Source organism: Leptodactylus fuscus, chromosome 4, assembly GCF_031893055.1.
Source record: "Leptodactylus fuscus isolate aLepFus1 chromosome 4, aLepFus1.hap2, whole genome shotgun sequence".
Taxonomy (NCBI): Eukaryota; Metazoa; Chordata; class Amphibia; order Anura; family Leptodactylidae; genus Leptodactylus; species Leptodactylus fuscus.
In genome coordinates, this window is record NC_134268.1 from 151097244 (window position 1) to 151118794 (window position 21551).

General features: G+C 42.2%; 1 protein-coding gene across 1 annotated transcript in view; it reads right to left on the reverse strand.

Moving 5' to 3' along the window:
• Window positions 1-4909: 4909 nt before the first annotated feature.
• COA1 (cytochrome c oxidase assembly factor 1) overlaps window positions 4910-21551 on the reverse strand; it is a 66453-nt gene continuing 49811 nt past the window's right edge. Inside the window, exons 3-6 of the mRNA XM_075271231.1 lie at window positions 9401-9499; window positions 8316-8467; window positions 7681-7757; window positions 4910-5035 (exon numbers count right to left, since the gene is read on the reverse strand). Coding sequence (XP_075127332.1) covers window positions 4948-5035; window positions 7681-7757; window positions 8316-8467; window positions 9401-9494 — 411 coding nt within the window. The 5' untranslated portion in view covers window positions 9495-9499 and the 3' untranslated portion in view covers window positions 4910-4947. The remainder of the gene's footprint in view (window positions 5036-7680; window positions 7758-8315; window positions 8468-9400; window positions 9500-21551) is intronic.

Sequence of the window (21551 nt, forward strand, 5' to 3'; positions counted from 1 at the left end):
ATCTGCCTCCAGTTTCTTGTCCCCCCCCTTCATCTGCCTCCAGTTTCTTGTCCCCCCCCTTCATCTGCCCCCAGTTTCTTGTCCCCCCCTTCATCTGCCTCCAGTTTCTTGTCCCCCCCCCTACATCGACCCCAGTGTAGTTGGACTCACCTTGCCACGCTCCCCCGCCGCTCTCTCCGCTTGCTCACTGCGTGTGGCATATATGAGGCAGAGCGGGGGCTGGCGTCAGTGCATTGCAGAATACTGGCGCCCCTATTGCAGTTTACCTGCCATACGCAGCCAGCCGCCCGACACCTATGTGCAGTGAGCAAGCGGAGAGGGAGCGTGGCAAGGTGAGTCCAACTACACTGGGGCCGATGTAGGGGGGAGGGAGAGATGTGATTGATCCCTGGGGACACCAACACCCCCCTCCCCAACCCCCTGTAACCGCTGCACTGACCTGTTATGTGGTGTGTTGGGTGCAGCAGCCTCCTCCTTAGCCGTCCACGAAGTGTGTAGGTAGCCTGGGATAGCTGCGGCGTCGGGACCATGTGGGCTGCCGCCATCTTGCTCAGTGTCCCTGCTGAATCGGCACGCCCACCTTCAGCCCCCAACCTATGGTGCTGCAGCCCTGGCTCCAGAGCCCGCCATGCACCAATAGGAGGTGTGTGCACAGACCAGCGCTGGCGGAATGCCAGCTGCTACAGCCTTGCCGGAGGATTCTTTGGAGGGTTACAGTGGCGATTTGGGGTGAGTGACCCACATTTAAAGTAGCCTATTACCTTTTCCTGGGCAATGTGTGTGTGAAATTTCCCCCAAAATCCATTCAGCCGTTTGTGTGTTTGTTCCTCAATCACAGCCAAACTTTCACCTTTATGTATACTGGTAATCCTATTAATATTATAGTGTGACAGGTATTGTATATAAAGGGACTGGGTGATGTGTTGCAGGATATACATGCTCTTCAACACTTTGGCCTGTACACAGGTACAGCCAGGTAGTTGCCTGCTTTGTGGCATTATGTCCCTCTCCAAGTTGCCTGATATTTGGGTGTTACTGGGATGCTGTAGTTCTTCAGAAACTGTCAACCTTTGCATCCATAATGCTATCCATAATATATCCACTTGTCCCTATATACTGTCAGTTTAAACCTAGAAGTATTACTTCACAGCAGGGGTACAGTACTACATTACTAAAGTATTAAAATCCAATATGAGATCAATAAAACACATCTGTTCACTCCCCCCCCCCCCCGTTTAACCCTTTCATCGCCAGGCATGTATGCTATACGTGCTCCCAAGGTGGCACTTCAGTAGCGGAGGACGTAGTTACTACATCCTCCCTACTAATGCCGATATCTCTGGACTGCATCAACATATCTTGATGCTTTAAAATGCATTTTAAAGAAGAGACTCTCACCTTTAAAATGATACCAGGAACTTGATGATTTTACTTACAGTTTTGTAGTGATTCACTGTTGAAAACACTATTTGGCATTGAGATCCAACTACAGATCTCAATTCCCGACAGCGTTTCAACAGTGAATCGCTCCAAAACTGTACATCCAATAATCGAGTTCTTGATTGCATTTTAAAGATGGGATTCTACTCTTTAAAATGCAATTGAAAGCATCAAGATATAGAGCTCCAAAGTGTCCCCCCCCCCTCCTGTCTAAGCAAGCAATTTGCGATCTCTAACAAAAAAGGGAGAGGGACACGAGCAGTTCAGCAGAGAGAGAGAGAGAGAGACAGAGAAACAATTAGACTCTCTGCATAACTTGTATGTGACAGCAGGAGGGGGGTGGCAGGGAGTCTATTGTCCCTATTAACCCTTCTCCTGCCAATCAGAGCGTATACTATACATTTGTCTCTGATTATAACTGTATGTGACAATGTAATTCCCCCCTGAGCTTTACTAGTGGGGTATTCTTATGTTATACCTCCTGAACATAACCAGGAAGTTTGTTGGCACTGTGACCCAGACGTTTACCATTGTCCAGGTCGCAGCGGCAAAAAAAAAAGTCGCACCAAACACTTACACAACATATACATAAAGTCGCAAATAAAGTTTACATTTCACCCAATCCCTGTCCTGTCTATACCTGAGCTTTCTACAGTAAAATACGTCTATTTAATTTGCATGCACAAAATGGGATGGCGCATTTCTGCGATTTTGGCGATTCTTTAACACCCGCCCCTGTAAATATATACATGTGTGGTATGTATGAACTCCTCACATATTGCAGTTTTATGTACAGTACATTATGTTTGCAGAAAGGGATTTCTTGAGCCGCATTTTAGTGGCAAATTTGAATTTTTGCGCAATTTTTGCTAGCAATCTCTGTTTGCCGCAAAGTTGAATGAAGGTGCTTGTATATATAAACTATTAAATTGTGTTTTTATATATGGTATGCTGTGTACTCTGAAAAAAGTTAGATTTTGGTATCACAGTCACAGTTTGGTAGGTGCAGTATAGCTTTTTAACATATTAGTCAACAACAGCAAAATCCTGCTTGTCTTCTGTATTCGTGTTTTAGGGAGTCTGAGCTCTTGTTGTAGTTGATGTTTGCGGTACATATAGTATATTTACACATTGTATACACCTTAAGCTATTATTTTAAAAGTATTTTGTATATGAATGTGAGATTGAACATGAGTTTTAGGTGCAAATATGTGTTTTAGCGTATTTTTTCAAAAAATTATTTGTGTTGGTTGCAAAGTTGCATGAAGGTGGATGTGGCTATCGATGACCCATTAAGACATTTGTAATCTTCAGGTTGTCTACTTTCAAAAAATATATAGGGTTTAGGGGTTCACTTACTTTTCATGGTGTGTAATCCCTACATTTTATAGGATGATACTTTTTTTTTAACATTTCCAGCTTCAAAGCAGAATTTTGTTCCTTCCAGTTCTAGCGATTTTCTGAAGACACGTACGTGGGTTCAGGCCATAGTGATATGTATGAACTCTGCACGTTGAACTCTTATTTTTAGGAGGTTTGGTGCATTTAATTTTTTGTTTGGTTTCCGCTTTTAACAACTAATATACATTTATTTGCATTTTTTCATAAAACATTCACTTTAAATCAAAATTGCATGAAGGTGCCTGTTCGTATACAGTACCAAGTGGCATTCTGACAATGCTGCAGGTGTCTACTTTAAGAAAATATATAGGTATGGGGGGGTTGGTGCTTTTTTAATGTTGCAATTTAGGTTTGATTTGTCCATCTCAAAACTGTGAAAATTGCTCTGGCTACTGGAGGTGCAAAATTTCCAGAGACCCTTGGCAGCGAAAAGGTTAACAGAGATTAGTAAACCCGCTGTCATGAAAACTCAGATTAGGATTGTATGTATTAGAACCCTTTATCCCTCTGAGCAAAAGCAAAATTACCACCCATAAATTCAGTGCGCCAGAGAGGTATGTCCTATATTGGTCATGACAACGTCCAACTTCTACCTGGTACTTCAGGGATAGAGCTGGCCTCCCATATACCACTGTATTGGCAGGGACTTTAACTTTGTGAAAATCTAGCAGTATAGCCCACCATCGGTTTGGTTCTAGTAAACCACTTAAAAATGACTTTTCCCAATGATAGAGCCCCTTTAACTAAGCACATCCTTGCATAGCCTTTAGAAAGGCTATTCCACACCCACCTTTTGTATGTAATTTGCCTCAGTGGCTTTTGAATGAGCCCGTTTTTATTCATATGCTAATTTGCTTCCAGCCAGCACAGGAAGTTCCCAGCAGCACTCATCTCTCATTATCTCCTATCTGTGTGTGCAAACAGGAAGCTGAGTCATCATCAGCAGCAGCCTGTGCTGTACACACCCATAGGAAACAATAGATAGAGGGTGCACGAGAGGCTAGTTAGCATATGGATAAAAATGGGCTCATTGAAAAACCACAGAGGCGATTTACATACAAAAGGTGGGTGTGGAATAGCCTTTCTAAAGGCTATGCAAGGATGTGCTTAGTTAAAAATGACTTTTCCCAATGATACAGCCCCTTTTATAGAAGTGATCTGACTTCATTTGAACCCTAGAAGGACTGGGGTCTCATGTCTGCATAAATGGGCCCTGAGAACATTTTCTTTTAGGAATTTTACCTATAAACAACTTGCCTACACTCACAAATGTCCATCGCCAATCTGTCTGTAATGTTATAGCCATTAAAAGGAAAATGAAGACGTCTCTGTATAGTATACAGATGGTATTCTGTGAATTCTGAGTCAGGATGTTCTGATCATACAACAGACGCTTTATAGTCAAAGGAAACAATAAAGTGGTAATTGCTGGATGGCACAGCACCCGGGCACACGCAGTACCTCTAGCATTAAACCTGAGGAAAGGAAGGAAGCAGAGTGGTAATTATTGGTTTGGTGGATGGCACGGCACCAGGGAGACATAAATCTAGAATTAAACCTGAGTATAGAATGGAGAAGTGACGCCACTTGTTACATAAAAGACTGGGGTCTGTAGAAGTCTCTCCATCTGTCTTAGAAGAAAGCCCACTGTCTAAAACCTTTGTCTGTGGCTTATTTTTGTTTCTAATATACAGATATAGTGGGGATATAGAAAATACACAATGGAGAATCCCATCTCAATGCAGATGACGCCTACATAGAACCCCTGGCCAGAGACCTGTAGTACAGGCAATGACCACCACTAGGGCACAGTCATCAAAACTATTTGTCCATAGCAACCAAGCAAGGTAAGACTTTAATTTCTCATAGGCCTCTTGAAACATAAAAGAAAGATGTGTGGTTGGCTATTATGGGCAAAAGACTTATTTTGGCCCATTTTTGCAATTCTGTCCCAATTGCATTTACTTTATTGGGGAAAGAGTGAGCATGAACGTTTTCTCCAAAATGTTGGTTTTGCCCTCTTCTCAAAACTATACAAGTCCTTTGAAGAGATCTAAAACACATTAGATGGTATTTGGGATTTTAATAAAAACATTTGATACTCGACTAGTTTTCTTCCACCTGATTATTAGAGTGGTAAATAGGGACACTTTCGCCATTATTCAGTTTTAAAATGACATCTTGAAGGTTCCACCTAAGGAGAAAAAAAAGTATAGTAAATATCTTGATTAGACACTGAGGAGAAGGTTCTAATTGTTCAGGTTAAAGAAGCACTCCTAGAAGAATGTTATGCTGTGGGCTCTTAGAATGGTACACAATGTAAATTGTAATGGAGGTAATATTCTCATCAGTGACTATTAGTGTATCATCCACTTCATTCTAGTCCTCAGCTGTGTCACATGACCAATAATAAGAATCTGTAACTGATGCAGAAGTTTATTTTTTTTTTTCTTAAATGTAGATTAAATGTAGAGGAAATAACAGAACCCCTTGCTATAATCTTCGGTAAGTCATGGGAAACAGGAGTGGTCCCTTTAGATTGGAAAAGGGCAAATGTTGTCCCCATCTACAAAAAGGGGAAAAGGGACGATCCAGGAAATTACAGGCCGGTAAGTCTGACCTCGATAGCAGGAAAAATCTTTGAGCAAATTGTCAAGGAACATTTACTTCGGTACCTGGATGGGAAGGCATTAATTAACCAGAGCCAGCACGGCTTTATGACCAATAAATCTTGTCAGACTAACCTGATTTCCTTCTACAACAAAATCACTGAATGGTTGGACCAAGGGAATGCCGTGGACATAGTATATCTTGACTTCAGTAAGGCATTTGATAAAGTATCACATAACCTTCTTATTGAAAAAATGATTAAGTATGGCTTTGACAAAAAATCAGTTAGGTGGATTCACAACTGGCTTAATGATCGGGCACAACGAGTAATACGAAATGGCTACACATCGAACTGGAAGAAAGTCAAAAGCGGGGTGCCGCAGGGCTCTGTTCTGGGCCCAGTACTTTTTAATATCTTTATAAATGATCTGGATGATGGAATTATTGGGGAACTCATAAAATTTGCAGATGATACGAAGATAGGAGGAATAGCCAACACTAGAGAGGAGAGAGTGTATTCAAAAGGACTTAGGCACACTGGAACAATGGGCTGAGGCCAACAAAATGGTATTTAACAGGGACAAATGCAAAGTTCTACATCTGGGTAACAGAAATGTAAAAAACATATATAGTATGGGAGGAATAGAACTAAGTGATAGCATAGGGGAAAAGGACTTGGGCATAATAGTAGATCACAAATTCAACATGAGCCAACAGTGCGGTGCTGCTGCAAAAAAGGCGAATAAAATTCTGGGATGTATTAAGACAAGCATTGAATCTAGATCGAGAGGTCATTATTCCGCTGTACTCTTCCCTGGTCAGACCACACCTGGAATACTGTGTACAGTTCTGGGCGCCTCAATTCAAGAAAGACATCGATATATTGGAGCAAGTCCAGAGAAGAGCAACCAAAATGGTGGAAGGTCTGCAAACCATGTCCTATGAGGAGCGGCTAAAAGAACTGGGATTGTTTAGTTTGCAGAAGAGAAGGCTGAGGGGAGATTTAATAGCAGTCTACAAATATCTGAAAGGTAGTCACAGTGCAGAGGGATCTACCCTATTCTCATTAGCACAAGGAAGTACAAGAAGCAATGGGATGAAACTAAAGGGAAAGAGATACAGATTAGACATTAGGAAAAACTTTCTGACAGTGAGGGTAGTGAGAGAGTGGAATAGGCTGCCACGGGAGGTGGTGGGCGCTCCATCAATGGAAATCTTCAAGAGGAATCTGGATAAACATATAGCTGGGATGATTTAGGAAAACCTGCACTCGCAGGGGGTTGGACCTGATGGCCCTTGAGGTCCCTTCCAACTCTACCAAAAAAGTAAAAAAGTAAAAGCAAAAGATTGTAAGCCCCACATAGAGCTCACAATGTACATTTTTCCCTATCAGTATGTCTTTGGAATATGGGATGGAAATCCATGCAAACACGGGGAGAACATACAAACTCCTTGTAGATGGTTTTATGCCCTTGGCGGGATTTGAACACCAGGACTCCAGTGCTGCAAGGCTGCAGTGCTAACCACTGAGCCACCGTGTGGCCCCTGACGCAGAAGTTTAGGCGTGGACAAGAAATCAGTTTCTCTATTCACCCCTATGAGATTGACATTAAGGTTCTCCTAGAAGTGAATAAAGTGAGTCTGTCAAACTAATAACAGTGTCCTGTAGAGCAGCTTCTACATTTTCCAAAGATACCTTTCTTATTCTGCATTATAGCTCCATTTTTATAAAAATCTGAATTTTATTCTTATGAAAATGAACTGAAAAGGGCTTTCTAGGTATTTCTTATCCTGCCAGGGCTTCGCTCTCCACTCCAGATAACTGACTGCACACAAAATGTGGAAGATGTCACTCAAGTAATGGGGTAGGTGGAGCTGGGCAGCAGTTAGGGGCAATTATCTAGAGCAGACAGTGAAGGGGCAGAAGAAGAATTGTCCCTAATGCCCTTCTCATCTAATTTGCATAATACAAAAATCCTGGTTTTCATGAGAATGGAGACTTTTTTTTAGCTTGATACTGATTTTCCTACTGACAGACTCCTTTAAAGATATGTGAGAACAGTAAGTCAGTCCACAAAAGACACTATGTTAGAAGGAAGTGGATAACTCACACATTCAGCCATCATGTATCTTTCTGACAGGCCAGAGAATAGTATTTTGTCTTGGAGCCTCCTTCACACTAGTAAACACAAGATGTAAGTAATCATAGTCTTTGCTGTCCATACACACCTTCGGCTGAACTGGTCTTTGACAGCTGAGCTGTAGAGATACCCGGCCATTAAGGTTCCTGACACTGGTATCTTGATCTGGAAGTGCATGAAACACATTAGTACAAAACAAGTGTTATATATAAAGGTTCCTTAAATTCCCAATATATGACATCACCTAATAATGTCATAGCTGCCTGTAAGGAAGTGAGGAGAGTTTCATATGTATATGTACTTAAGGTGAGTCACCACACTACATGAGAACACTGAAGTAATATCCTAATGTATAGAACTTAGAAGAAAGCTCCCATTAAAATGTGATGTCCCTGTCATTTCCACACCATAGGGGAAAAGCTGCAGATTGAATTGGGCATGCTGGAACACCCCTCCCCCCCCCCCAATCTGTGGGGGGGGAGGGAAATTATATCTACAGTCACTTCCCCATTCGGGTGTATAGCTTATCTGGCTACACAGGGGATGTGCTCCCAATACTCTGTATCTATTATCCTCCATAAAACATGTGATCATCCAACCAGCTAACGGAAGGCCTAACTGTAGGGCCGGGGGCCCCATATATGTTGCCGTGACCCAGATCATCATAATATGTATGGCATTTTGCCATCGCCATAGTCATTATGGATTCTGTATGAAACCCACCTGGGCCGTTGTCTTGTCAACACGGTTGTATCTGTCAGTCAGTCGAAGATTGTGGACCTTAAGTGGTGGAGCTCCTAACCTCTCTAAGACATTAGACTGAGACTCAAGCTTCTGCAACGCATCCAAGTAATATTCTTTCTGGGCAAAGGACTCTAAAATGTTGAGAAACATAATACATATTATTACATAAACAGAATGGGTCTGAAATAGAAGTTTTCACACGGACTAACATCTGATGTTTTTTCAGAAACCAAAGCCAAAACCACAAGAATAGATAGTGTAGGCATGCTTTTATACAAGTTTTAAATACTAAGTATAGGTGAGTATGCTCACAATAGTTGCTCCAAGTCCTGGATAACCCATATAACAAGCATATAGTAGGTTCACACTAGGATCGCCTCTCCATTGTACGGGTCCATCCTTGGTATCCCACCTAGACAGGTCAGAGTGAAGCGTGTGTAGGATCGGGAGTAATGGTGGTTGTGTATCACTGTAATGTGATCTGTAACTTGACGGTGATGGTGGAATATGCTTGGAGAGGTGGTAGACTCTCTTTAGCAGAAATGTAAAGGACTGAGATCAAATTATTGCAATGGTACAAGTGCAAATATTGCTTGGAATGGAGGCACAACCACTTAATCATCAATACAACCCCTGTACATATGTCCTAAAAATATACCCTGTGACATTACATAAAGATTGCCAAATAGGTCCTGTCTTAAAGGAACCATTACTTTTGCACACGTTTGTTGGATAACAGTCTTACGTTACCTAAATAAATCAAGTATCCTTCAGAGTGTAGTTTATGTTTTCCATTGTCTCAATCATGTAATATTAGGAAGCAGCAGGAAGAGAGGGGTGTAAATATTTTTTCACATGGCTATAAGCTATGCCGCAGCCTAACAGCCTTCTGTACCATTGTGTTTTATCATGTACTAAGCAGTAACATAGCAGCTTCCCGGGAGGAAATACACATTTATCCTATGAATTGTTCATTGCGTCTTTACATACGCAGACAATGTAAGAATCTGGAGTATGTGAGAAAGGAAGAGAACCATAGAATCTAAGTTACCCTCTCCACTTACTCTGAATTAAATAATACATCATGGCACATCCTCCTCCTGACACTACCCCCACATATAGGGCCAACTGCTGAAGGTTCTTCAAAGGCACGGGCATCCTTCCTGTAGAAACAAACACAGATATTCAGCTGTCTACCATAATGTCTGGGGAGGAAATACGAGCCACTTAAGAATTTTGCTTTGTTATTTTTGTATTTTTTACAGTCACCCGGCTGGCCCAGAGAAATGACATGTTAAAGGATCATTATTCCACCTGCAATACACCATACAAAGACACCTGTGTGTAGGTAGAACAGAGTTTGTTTAGTCCTCTGTTTTCTTCTATATTTATAGCTTCACCAACCTTTTACATTGTTTGCATCTCGAACTTCTGATTCTAAGATGCCAAACAATAAAAAAGATCCTGCGGCACCTACCACAAGGGATAGGTGCTAGTGCCTTACACGCTACGAGAAGTCATAGGTCTACTAGGATTTCTTCATCTTTCATTTCATTGCGTTCTTTCTATATAGTACAGTATATATGTATTATACAGCTATGTACACCCTCTTTTACAGTTACCAGCAATGCCCCATTGACATAGACGAGCATCTTTGTAGGATTTTCTCTCCAGCACAAGTTGGTTTCCAGAGTCTTTAAGCCACTTGATAGGATTAGAAAAATCTTCACTAATTTACACGTCTTCAAGAGTAATTGCACTAAAAGATAAAGCGCTGACCTTTCTAGAGCCCGTAGCTTTGTAGTCTCAGTATAGAACACATATAGATTTTGTTTACGTTCCTTACTGTCCAAGATTAACCTGTTACGTCCCATATCACAAGACAAAATTCTATTTAATTACATTTTTTGACTTTATTTTTCCCCAGATTGCTTAAATATCTATTGCATCATATGATGGACAATTGACGTTTTGTAAAATCTTCATAACAGGCCTCAGCAATGACGAAAATATCTCTTTGCTTAAGCAAGGCTACTGTATCTTAAAGAGTTTATTGTGTATAGTATCAAAGATCACAAGAGATAAAGGGAACCTGACCTGAGGTCCTAAGCGGTCCCTCCTTAAATACCTTCATGCACAATTCTTCTACAGCTAAGATCTAGATTTGACAACAATCCACCACTTTCTATGAAACTTTTTTTTCCATTTTTAACACTGTGACGTAGCGAAACCATGAGATTTCTAATGTGATAAAGTCAACAGAGAGCGCCTGAAGTATACATGGTACAATAAGGTGAAACTGGGAAATGTAAGATATAATACAGTCAGGGAGAACGATCAGATAACAGCAAAGACCCACCCAAGACTGCATTTATTTAGGGGAGTAAGAAAAAAAAAAGGAATTTAAAGTTGTCATTTACTTAGAAGTTCTGGAGATGTTGGTACTATTAGGTCAATGGGGCAAATAACCCTTTCATATCAGTCAATATTACCATATAATGTTTTCATTCATTTTCATTAAAGAGTGGCGTTCTGCTGTCAGCTTTGTCAAAACGGCCTCCCTCCTCCAATAATGCAAGCATGCTACCAATATCGCGTCTTGATGAACCTTGGGAAAAGGGGTGAAAACCCCAGGCCGGGGCAATGTTTCTCAACATGTGACCCAGGCCAGAACCCCAGGTCCATCACTATTATCTGCTGGATCAGGTAAGTAAATTTAATCTCCCTGAACAAGCCCTTGAATTACCTTGACACTCACTCATCCTCTCTTTTCTACCATTTTTGTTATATCTTCAATTTATCGCCACACCAACCCGCCAAAAAAACTGAGGTAAGCTTTAAGAATCGCAGAATGTCTCTAGAAGAAAAGTTACTCTAAAGATAACTTCTTTAGGCTGCGGTCACACTCGAATTGATTGACCATCTAGAGACTTCATCCTCCCCTCTGCTTAAACTATGCAAGCAGGACTATTCTCTTTGCCGATTTTGGGTGGAAATCCGGCAGTTCCTATTATAGTCTAGTTTCCGTGCGTAAGCGATTTTTAAGCAAATAGGCCATAAAGAACACAAATCAACATAAAATGGGAACCCTATGACCTCTGGTTTGTTCCCTAGAAGTCATTGTGGTTTCTCCTATGGTAGGTTTCATTCCATATACTTGAAGCACAGATCTTCCAGTATAATTGGCGTATAAGATATACATTCAGGAGACTGTTACAGATCACTACAAGAAACTAATTATCATTCATCATATTTAATTAACCCAAGAAAGTCAGCATGCAAGTGGGTGGGGTGTACACAATACAAGTTTCTCCACATGAAGGACACAGTTTCAGCCTCATGTTGATGCCATCTCTATATTAAAATCTGTTCTTATTTTACCCAGTGGGTGAGAAGGTTACAATAACATTATAATGCACAGTCATCAGGGTGTGCAGCTCTATCGATGACTAATTATAGGAAACCAAGCCAGTTTAACTCCTGCAATCCCCAAACTTCCCTGCATACATTATTATTGGATGGAAGCCATTTTATCATCCTCCAGTATAATCAGGGCTACAAAGTAATATAGCCCTGACTGTATAAACACAGAAGAACTACATATGTTGGACATTTCTGTACTAGCATAATGGCAACCAGGACAAAAACAGAAGTAGGGCTAGAATAGCCTTTCTAAAGCCTATTCCTATGTGTGTTTAGTGAAAAATCAATATCCCCATAGAGACTTCCTTTAAACTGCAGTCTAAAGATGCACCAGTGCACCAGATTTATCCACATGGCTGATGTTGGATGATAAATCTGCCACATCTGCTTTAGCCTAAAAAAAATTGCCAAAATTGTGATTTATTTATTTTTTTAACACCCAATATCGCATCTTAAAGGGGTATTCCCATAACTCTTGTTCTGCAGCCTGCAGGGATCTGTGCTCTCTTCACTTCCTGGATTTCTCGGCACATTGGTGGGCGGGGTTTCACTTGCTCTGTTATCTGCTATGTTTGCAGTCAGTAATGAGGGATTGGTTGTAAATGCATTACCACAGTATGAAGCTGATGTGGAAACTGATGTAGCAGAGCTGGATTTGAGTCAGGTTGCATTACATACAGAGGTACTGGACTCCTTATCTCAGCACTTATCAGCCAAATTCAGTTAAATCGGCTGATAAGTGGAAAAGCTGAAGATAGAATTCACAGTAATCCCGGAGCTCCGTTGCTTGTCAGACACCCTCAGCTCAGAGCTGCTGCCAGCACTCAGCCCCTCCCTCCCCTCTGAGAGCAGGGAGCTACATCACTTGGGAACTGAGCAGATAAGCCCAGTTGCCATAGAAACACAGTGTCAACAATGAAGTGAATACATTAAGATAGCGGCCAAACAAAGCAGTTTTGATAAAGCAATGCATTTAGGAAAAGTCTTAAATCCACATAAACTAGCAGTATAGATAGGATGGGACAACCCCTTTAAGCCTTGCCCCGTTCCCAATAAACTAGTCACCTTGTGTCTAAAACAAATAATAAATTTGGTTGAAAGCATGAATAGTCTTCTGGCCTAAATATATCGTACTGCTGAGTATTTAGGACATTGCCGCAATTAATTTATCTATCTACATTATCTACGTATTGCACATGAATCTAGATATATGAATCCAACTCTGTACAAGCATATTTATGAACATATAAATATATATTTCATGTGTTTGGCTCCATCAAATAATCATGAACATATAATTGTAGCTGTTATTTCTAAAAGCTGGATGATTTTGTTAAAGAGGTTCTCCCATGTCAGTGTATCAACCAGGCTGTATGCAGTGTCTGCTTCTCACTTCCTGTATTTCTCCTCCCTTCACATCTCTTCTGAATGGGACACAGAACACTTAAGCAGAGCAGATAATCTGCAGATTCTTGTACAGAATGGACTCCGTGTTATCTGTGTGTTTACATAGAGAGATAACAGGCTTGGCTTTATCAGCAAAGTGCAATTAATTGAATGGATTGTCCTGTCGGCACGCACGGAGTAAGTGATGTCACTTGTCCTATCTCCAAGGTCCGTTATAGCAACACCTTGTAAACAATGGGAGGAATAAGGTCACATTGCAGGCAAAGAAAGCAGAATTTCTAAAGCAATATATTTAGGAAAAGGCTTCAATTTACATAAACTACCAGTATAGATAGGATCTTTGAGATGGGACAACCCATTTAAAGGGTTTTTCCAGACAAAAATATTGAGGTCCTGTCCTAAGCATATTCAATATCAGTGACACCAGACAACCCTACTGACCAGCTGTGCTAAGCAGCTCATACACAGAGAACTAAGCTGACTGCTTCCTGCTCCATTCTCTGAGTAGTGACCAAATCAGGATACTGCAATTTAGCTCTGATTAATGTAACTGGGAGCTGATCTGCAGTAACCTGGTCTGGTCACGGACTGTGATTAAGCTTCTTGACAATAGCTGACTGCCGTCTATCCTTGGTGTTGCACCCTCACCTTGGAAATGTAATCAATATTTTAGAACAGAAAACCCCTTTAAGAAACCATTAAAAATTTAATAAGCATGCAGAATTTGAAAGAAACAGACTTTTCTATATTTCACGTGCCAAATATCTGTGAAAAACAAAAAAAGTCAGTTGTTTTTAATGACTTTCTAAATAGATTGTTAGCTGAGTAACGTCCATTAAAATAGGATCCATTGACTTCTATTGAGTCCGTGTAGCTATCAAAATGGACAAATATAGGACATGTAAGTTCTTTGATGGACAGTTTTTATAGTTGGCTAAAAAAAACTGACTTATGCTTGGTTCACATCTGCGTCTGGTAATCTGCTTGGGTAGTCCGCATTGGGACCCCCCAGAATGGAATACCGAACGCATTGGCAAGCGGTGTGCAGTGAAAGCACATGGACCCGGGGTGCTTTCCGTGCGCTGCCCACACGAGTCATGCAGACATGAAAGTAGATCACAAAGTACTTTTCTGTCCGCATGTTCCGTGCGGGCAGCATGCAGAAAGCATACGGACTCCATTATAGTGTGTGGCAGGGGTAGGGAACGTACAGCTCTCCAGCTGTTGTAAAACTACAACTCCTAGCATGCATACTTGCTCTGCTGTTCTTGGGACTCCCATATAAGTGAATGGAGCATGTTGGGAGTTGTAGTTTTACAGCAGCTGGAGAGCCGAAGGTTCCCTACTAGAGATGAGCGAGTACTGTTCGGATCAGCCGATCTGAATAGCACGCACGCATTGAAATGAATGGACGTAGCTGGCACGCGGGGGGTTAAGTGGCCGGCCAGCGTCAAAGCGGAAGTACCAGGTGCTTCCATTCATTTCAATGCGTGCGTGCTGTTCAGATCGGCTGATTCGAACAGTACTCGCTCATCTCTATTCCCTACCCCTGGTCTATGGGGTCTGTGTGCTCTCATAAGCTCTCCACTTGGTTTGGTATTGAACGGATTACCAAATGCAACAAGTATTAGACTTTCACAGTTTATAAAACGGCTGTGTGAAAGACCTTTAAAAAAACCCCAAAAGGACGATACAGCCATTTTTCACTTTTACGTGAATAGGGTCTAAGTTGCATATAATGCTATCTCATTGCTGTTAGTGATGCTAAACATCTATAATGTTAAAGAGAACATACCAGATAATGAAACCTGCAAACCTGCATCTATTAATAAAACAACAACCATGCACCAACACACAGTACACCATACAAAAGTCTACTAAAGCCAACTAAGTATCAATGAATAAATCAAAGCCCAAACCCCACAACATAGGGAACCATGTAAAAAGTCATTCTTAATGAGAAAATGAAGCAAATGACATGATTTGAGCCCTTGCCGCTTACATGAATGAGTTCAGCAGTAATGTTACACTACACTTAGACCATGAAGAAGTTAATCTGTTACAGACATTTTCGTTTTTTTCCAACTTGGAAAGAACTGCACACCGCATGCCCCATTACTAAATTACAGCATTTCTTACACAGAGGCTTCCTGTGTAGAGATACATTCAAGAACAAACATTATCTATTCCAGCCTCTGATCATGTGCACAACCATTCGTTACGCTTCATGCCCACAGGCCCTAAGTGACTGTAGCCGGTTGTTATAAGTGGGTACAGGAGGCAACGCAATAAGCAGGCACATGGAATTCTGAATTATGGCACAGGCACTGCCATGTGAATAACTTCTATAACTGGCTCCACTTAAAGGGCTTTTCCGGTTTTATGTAAACAAAGCTTAATCCTTGTATAATGAAAAGTTCTGCTACTAATATACTTTGTGTTTCATTTCCACAACTATTTCAGGAATTGTACCTTGCTGTCATTGTATGGGCACGTTGTTTACTTATAAAGGCTACAAACCTCTACAGACCTAATACTTGTCACAGCTGAGGATTTGCTACAGTTATATCCAGTCTAGATTAGACACAGACTAGACTCCAGACTGATACATTTTACATTTACTCACACATTGAGGCAGATTTTTGCTCTGTGATAGCAAACTCATACAGGGAGGGCTGTAAATCAGTGAGTGAGCTGCTCACTGACCTAAACCCATAATAAATAGGGATTAAATGGGCACTTGAATTTTCATCAAAAGTTGAAATCTCTGCATGGTCTTGCTGGGCAGTAAGCCTCCAGTGTGGTGCTCTATCAGTTTTTCTACTACCAATAGCCCCATCATTTTGCATTTCTGACTGAGAAAGGGGGAATGCACAATACAGTCTCCCCCCTCCCCCTCGATTACTACTACTACTGGATTCTTTACATGAAATTCTGCCAGAAGTAAGTGTAAAGAGAGAAAAGGGAGGATACTACAGGACATCCAGGAACACTAGAGTCCAAATCCAGATTATGATGCTGCAAAAAAAATCCCTGACACAGAAAGAGTGAACCAAGTACAGGAATGCTGCTTGCAAATAACATAAGCACCTAGTTAAAGGGGCTCTATCAGCATAATTATGCTGTATGAGCCCCACATATGCGTGAACAGCCTTTAAAAAGGCTATTCAAGCACCGCTAATCTTATTTTAAACCCCCCGTCCGTTTTCAAATAAAACTATAAAAACAATAAAAACATATATGTAAATCATACCTTTGCATGCACGCTGGGCGGTCGTGCACAATCCGATGTCATCTTCGGTCCCTCCTTCCTCTTCTTTCTTCTTCCAGCTACATCCTCCTGTCCTGGCTCTTCTCCACCTTCATCTTCTGTTCTTCCGGCAGGTTGTCTTCAAATCCTGTGCGGGCGCAGTAGCGCTCCCTCTGGAGCGCTACTGCGCACGCGCTGACGATATTTTTGTTGTAGTTCTATGTATCCCTTAGAACTACGCGAGCATGCGCGGTACTCTCGCAAACTTCTTCACTCCGGAAGAAAAGAAGATGAAGGAGGAGAAGAGCCAGGACAGGAAGACGTCGCTGGAAGAAGAAAGAAGAGGAAGGCGGGACCAAAGATGACGTAGGATCGACCGCTCAGCGTGCATGCAAAGGTATGATTTACATATATGATTTTATAGTTTTATTTTAAAACGGGCGGGGGGTGTAAAATAGCTTTGTGATAGAGCCCCTTTAAAAGTAGAAAAACTCTACTTACATGTACTTTGAGCTGTGGCCCCAATGAGAGATGAAGGAACCGATTTGTTATGAGCCATCTTTGACCTGTATATTCCAAATTGTTAGCTTTTTTATGAAACCAAACAACTGACTATTTGTATCGGAAGAAGTAAAATGACGGCAGCAAGAATTGTTCAGGAAAAACACAGAAGAGACACATGTCTTAAGTCACTGTGACAACTTCTTAGCCAATAGACAGACACTTTACGGTGCTCATCTCATATACACTGTATAAAAGGTGATGTAAGCATGAAGACAAGGCTTTACTGTAATGGTGGATATATGGAAGGATCTGTGATTCATCTCACTGAATCACACAGAGCATTCAGTTCTGAAAAGCTCACAGTTGCAAGAAATAAAGCTAGAGCAACTTAGGAAAAGGAGAATGTAGTCAGATTTAATGAAATACAGGCAGATTAGTGATAGAATCATAGATGTTAGGAGTGAGGGATAATATCTGTGCTGAGTGAGTCTGATAGCAGCATTCCTGCACTAATACAGAGAACTGTTATCCCTTTCATTGCCAATGATCAAGTCTGTTGGGCAACAGAGCAGTTTCATTTGTACACAGAGAGTTTAAAGAGGACCTTTCATCAGATCGGGCACATGCAGTTTTATTTACTGCTGGAAAGCTGACAGTGCGCTGAATTCAGCACACTGTTGGCTTTCCCGATCTGTGCCCGGTGTAAAGCGCTATCGTTCCTGGGACCGTATCGCTTTAGTGTCAGAAGGGCGTTTCTGACAGTTAGCCAGGGACGCCCTTCTGCCCAGCAGCGCCTATCGCGCTGTACAGTGTGAGCTCACACAGCTCGTCCATAGACGAGTATTATCAGAAGGGGAGGGGGCGTTCCTCCCCGCTCCACAGTACAGCGAGATAGGCGCTGCTGGGCAGAAGGGCGTCCCTGGCTAAGTATCAGAAACGCCCTTCTGACTGTAAAGCGCTACGGTACCGGGACCGATAGCGCTTTACACCGGGCACAGATCAGGAAAGCCGACAGTGCGCTGAATCCAGCGCACTGTCAGCTTTCCAGCAATATATAGAACTGCCTGTGTCCAATCTGATGAAAGGTCCTCTTTAAACATTTTTACTGACACCTATTCCTTTTTCTTAAAAAACTTTTGTTTTAAAGGTCAAGAGTTTCATTACATAGAAACAGCAAAAGTTCTAACAGCAAAACACTGACTCAGCCTGCGATAGCCTGAAGAAAATCTATTATTTACCGTTTTTTTGTTGTTCACCCAATACAGTCTCACATTCTACACTAATCTGCAGGAACGTTTCTGATCTGCTCACCTAATACAGTGTGCTAATCTGAAAAAATATTCCTTAAATATTTCTTTTGCTCATTTTTTTTTTTTTTGCTCCCATATACAGTCTTATATAGAGCCTGCGCTAAAGTGAAAAAAAAAATCTTTTTTTACTTAAGGATTGTTAGTACTTGCAGAAGTTTTTCCTCCTTCCCCTCCTTTTGCCTGTCCCTTAATTATAATACTGATTGGTAACAATTCTGACACTGTGTGTGTATGTTTGCCATTTTTATTTGTTTTTACAAAAAATATTTAAAGCACTGAAGGGTTACTTGGTCAGTAACTATTAGGGCTCGTTCACACGGGGACAGAGGGGACGGATTTTGGCGCAGAATCCACGTCATAATCCGCCCCCTCACAATGGTGGTCTATGGTGACCGCTAGTGATCTTTTTTCTGTGAGCGGAAAAAAGAAGCGAGCTGCCCTTTCTTTAGGCAGAACGGTTCATTGACCATTCATTTTGGGCCTACTCCGGAGCGGAAAGCGGCTTCCCTCATCAAAATCAGGACCAAAATACACTATTCCGTGCCCGTGTGAACTAGGCCTTTGACTAGAATTGTGTCAGTAAGCTTGCATTTTTTTTTGCCTTCAAAATGGCGACTGTGTTTATATTGGTTACCAAAAAACAAACAAACCAGAACAAGCAGAATTTTCTTTTCAAATGAGCAAGCTGCGTCACACTGTTTATTGGCCGAGCAAAAAAAAAACAATATTCATGAATAATGATGATGCGACAATAGTGACAATGAATAATTTCTTCCTTATTTTAAAGACCTGCAATTACTTTTTCTAGATAAATTGACAGGGATAACAAAATCCTAGACAAGTATTTGCAAAGTCTTGGGAGTGTCATCTATGACTTTGTCTTCTTTGTCTATTTTGTATTGTGTAAAGGATTAGTGTATTAATCACTTCTTATTTTTTTGTATATGGATAAAATGGCGAATGGGTGTAAAACACACTAGCTAGTTGCTGTGTAAGGATAATTCCAGTGAGAGTAACTGGGCCTACCACTTCATATGGGCCAAAGGGGCTAACTAATAGCAGAATGTAATTTGTCCAACTTTTTGCTGCGATTATTGAAATTGTCAGACTGTAAGTTGTCTTTCCTTGTCTGTCTTGCCCCTGTAAACAAACCCTGAGACTTGTTATCCTGAAGCCTGGTCGGGGGCCCAGCTCTTAGGGCTAGTTCACACGTGAGTTTTTTGGACCGGAATTTGTCGCGGAGGCCGCCTCAGACTCTGGTCCAAAAAACGGCTAGCCACGACTGGATGCTGGTGCAGTGCATCGGCATCTAGTCGCAGCATTCCACTCCGGATTAGGCCCAAATGAATGGGCCTAGTCGTGAGGGAGGTGTTGTGAGGCAGATGTACGCATCTGAATGAACTGCAGAATCCGCTTGAAGAAAGGAAATGACCAGCTCCCATTGATTTCAATGGGAGGCGTTTTTTTGAGCCGGATTCTGACGCGGATTCCGCGTCAAAATTCGGTCCAAATAACCCCGTGTGAACTAGCCCTTACATCCCTACAGGTTTCACTACAAAATGTTCTCTGATTTGGACAATCCCTTCTTATTGCTACTGACAGCTTTATGCCGATTTAGGACTGTAACTGTATCATAAGTGACTATGATGCAGGGAGTTCTATGTACACTGCTGTAGTCGGCCCAGGAAATACAGCCCATATGGACCACTAAGGCAGTGGTGTAACTAGCAAAGACTGGGCCTCCCAGCAAACACTCCATTTACACAAACTATAATGTCCCAAAGTGGCCTCCAGACAGTATAATGGTCCATAGCGGCCCCTCCAAACAGTAAAATGTCCCACCGTGTCCCCTGCACACACAGTATTATGCCCCATAGTGGCCCACCCACAATTACCATTGGAGACCCAGGGACGTGACATCACCAAATAGGCCCGAAGACTCCTGGAATGCAGGAGGGGTAGTGTTTTTAGGTTTCCTCACCTCCTCTGGCCTTTCAATCTTTATACTCCGGGGTCTGAAAAGCAGTCTGAAAAGACCCTGGAGTATAATGATAGCAGTGTTTGTTGGTGTGCGTGGGCCCGCGACCTTACTTACAATCCCTGCTCCTGCTTACAGCACCGGGGATTGGTAAGTAAATAAGGCCCATTATCTGGGGGGTTACTCCAGCAGGTAATGGCCTATTAAAAAAAAAAATAAGAAAAAACTCCCGAGCCCCGTGGCAGCCACTACTGCGGCCACCCCGGTATTTATGCCACTGCACTAAGGGTGCGTTGACATGGAGGAACTTGACGCAGATTTAGAGGCCATTTGTTTTTAACATTAAAAGTTTTATTGAAAGTTTTACAAATTTTTACAAAGCCAGGGGAGGGGGAGGGGGGGGGGGGGGGGTTGGGGGGGGAATAACGAACAAAGGAGTCAAATAAAGGCAAAACTTGGGGGAGAAAGGAGGGGGGGCGAGGAAAAGGGGGGGTTACAAGGTGGAAAATGAACAAAAAACGGGCAAACGCTCTGGCGCAGCAGAGCTGAGAAACAAAGCATATGCAAAAACCTCAGAACAAATGGAAATCAATTATCAGAGGAAATAGGGACATGTTGAGCAGACAAAACACACAGGGGGACACTACACGGGGGACACAGAAGGGAAGAGGGAATGGAAGTCGGCAGAATAGTAAAAATGGTTCCAAAGGAGCCAAGTCTGTCGATGCTTGGTATCATCTTGGCGGAGCTCAGCAACCAGGGTCTCCATCATTCGAAGAGCTAGAATTCAACCAGCAAATGAGCGAGGGAGGGGTTGTGGACTTCCATAACCTGGGAATGACAGAGCGAGCTGCCACCAACAAAAATCCAAGAAGTCTATGGGTAGGTTTAGAAAACGTCCGGGAGAACAGGGAAAGAAGAAGCAGGGCCGGGTCGTCCTCTAAGTCAATCCCCGTCACCTGCCGAATAACCTGCCTGACCCCAGTCCAAAAGGGGCGTAGGAGAGGACACCCCCACCAAACGTGGGCCATCGTGCCGCGGTCAGATAGACATCTCCAGCACCTATCAGAGGTGGAGGGGTAAATATCATGCAGGTGGGCTGGAACCCGATACCATCTGGAAAGTATCTTGAAATTGGTCTCCTGCGCCCTGCATGATATGGAGAAAGTATGACACGCACGAAATGCCGAAGACCACACATCAGGAGGGAATGAGACCCCCAATTCCCTCTCCCACCCGCCAGTAAATGACGGAAGCGAATCCTCAGCCCCGTCCATCATAAGGCCATACAGAAGGGAGACAGTGTGGGAGGGAGGGGAGGAAGAGATACAGAGACGTTCGAA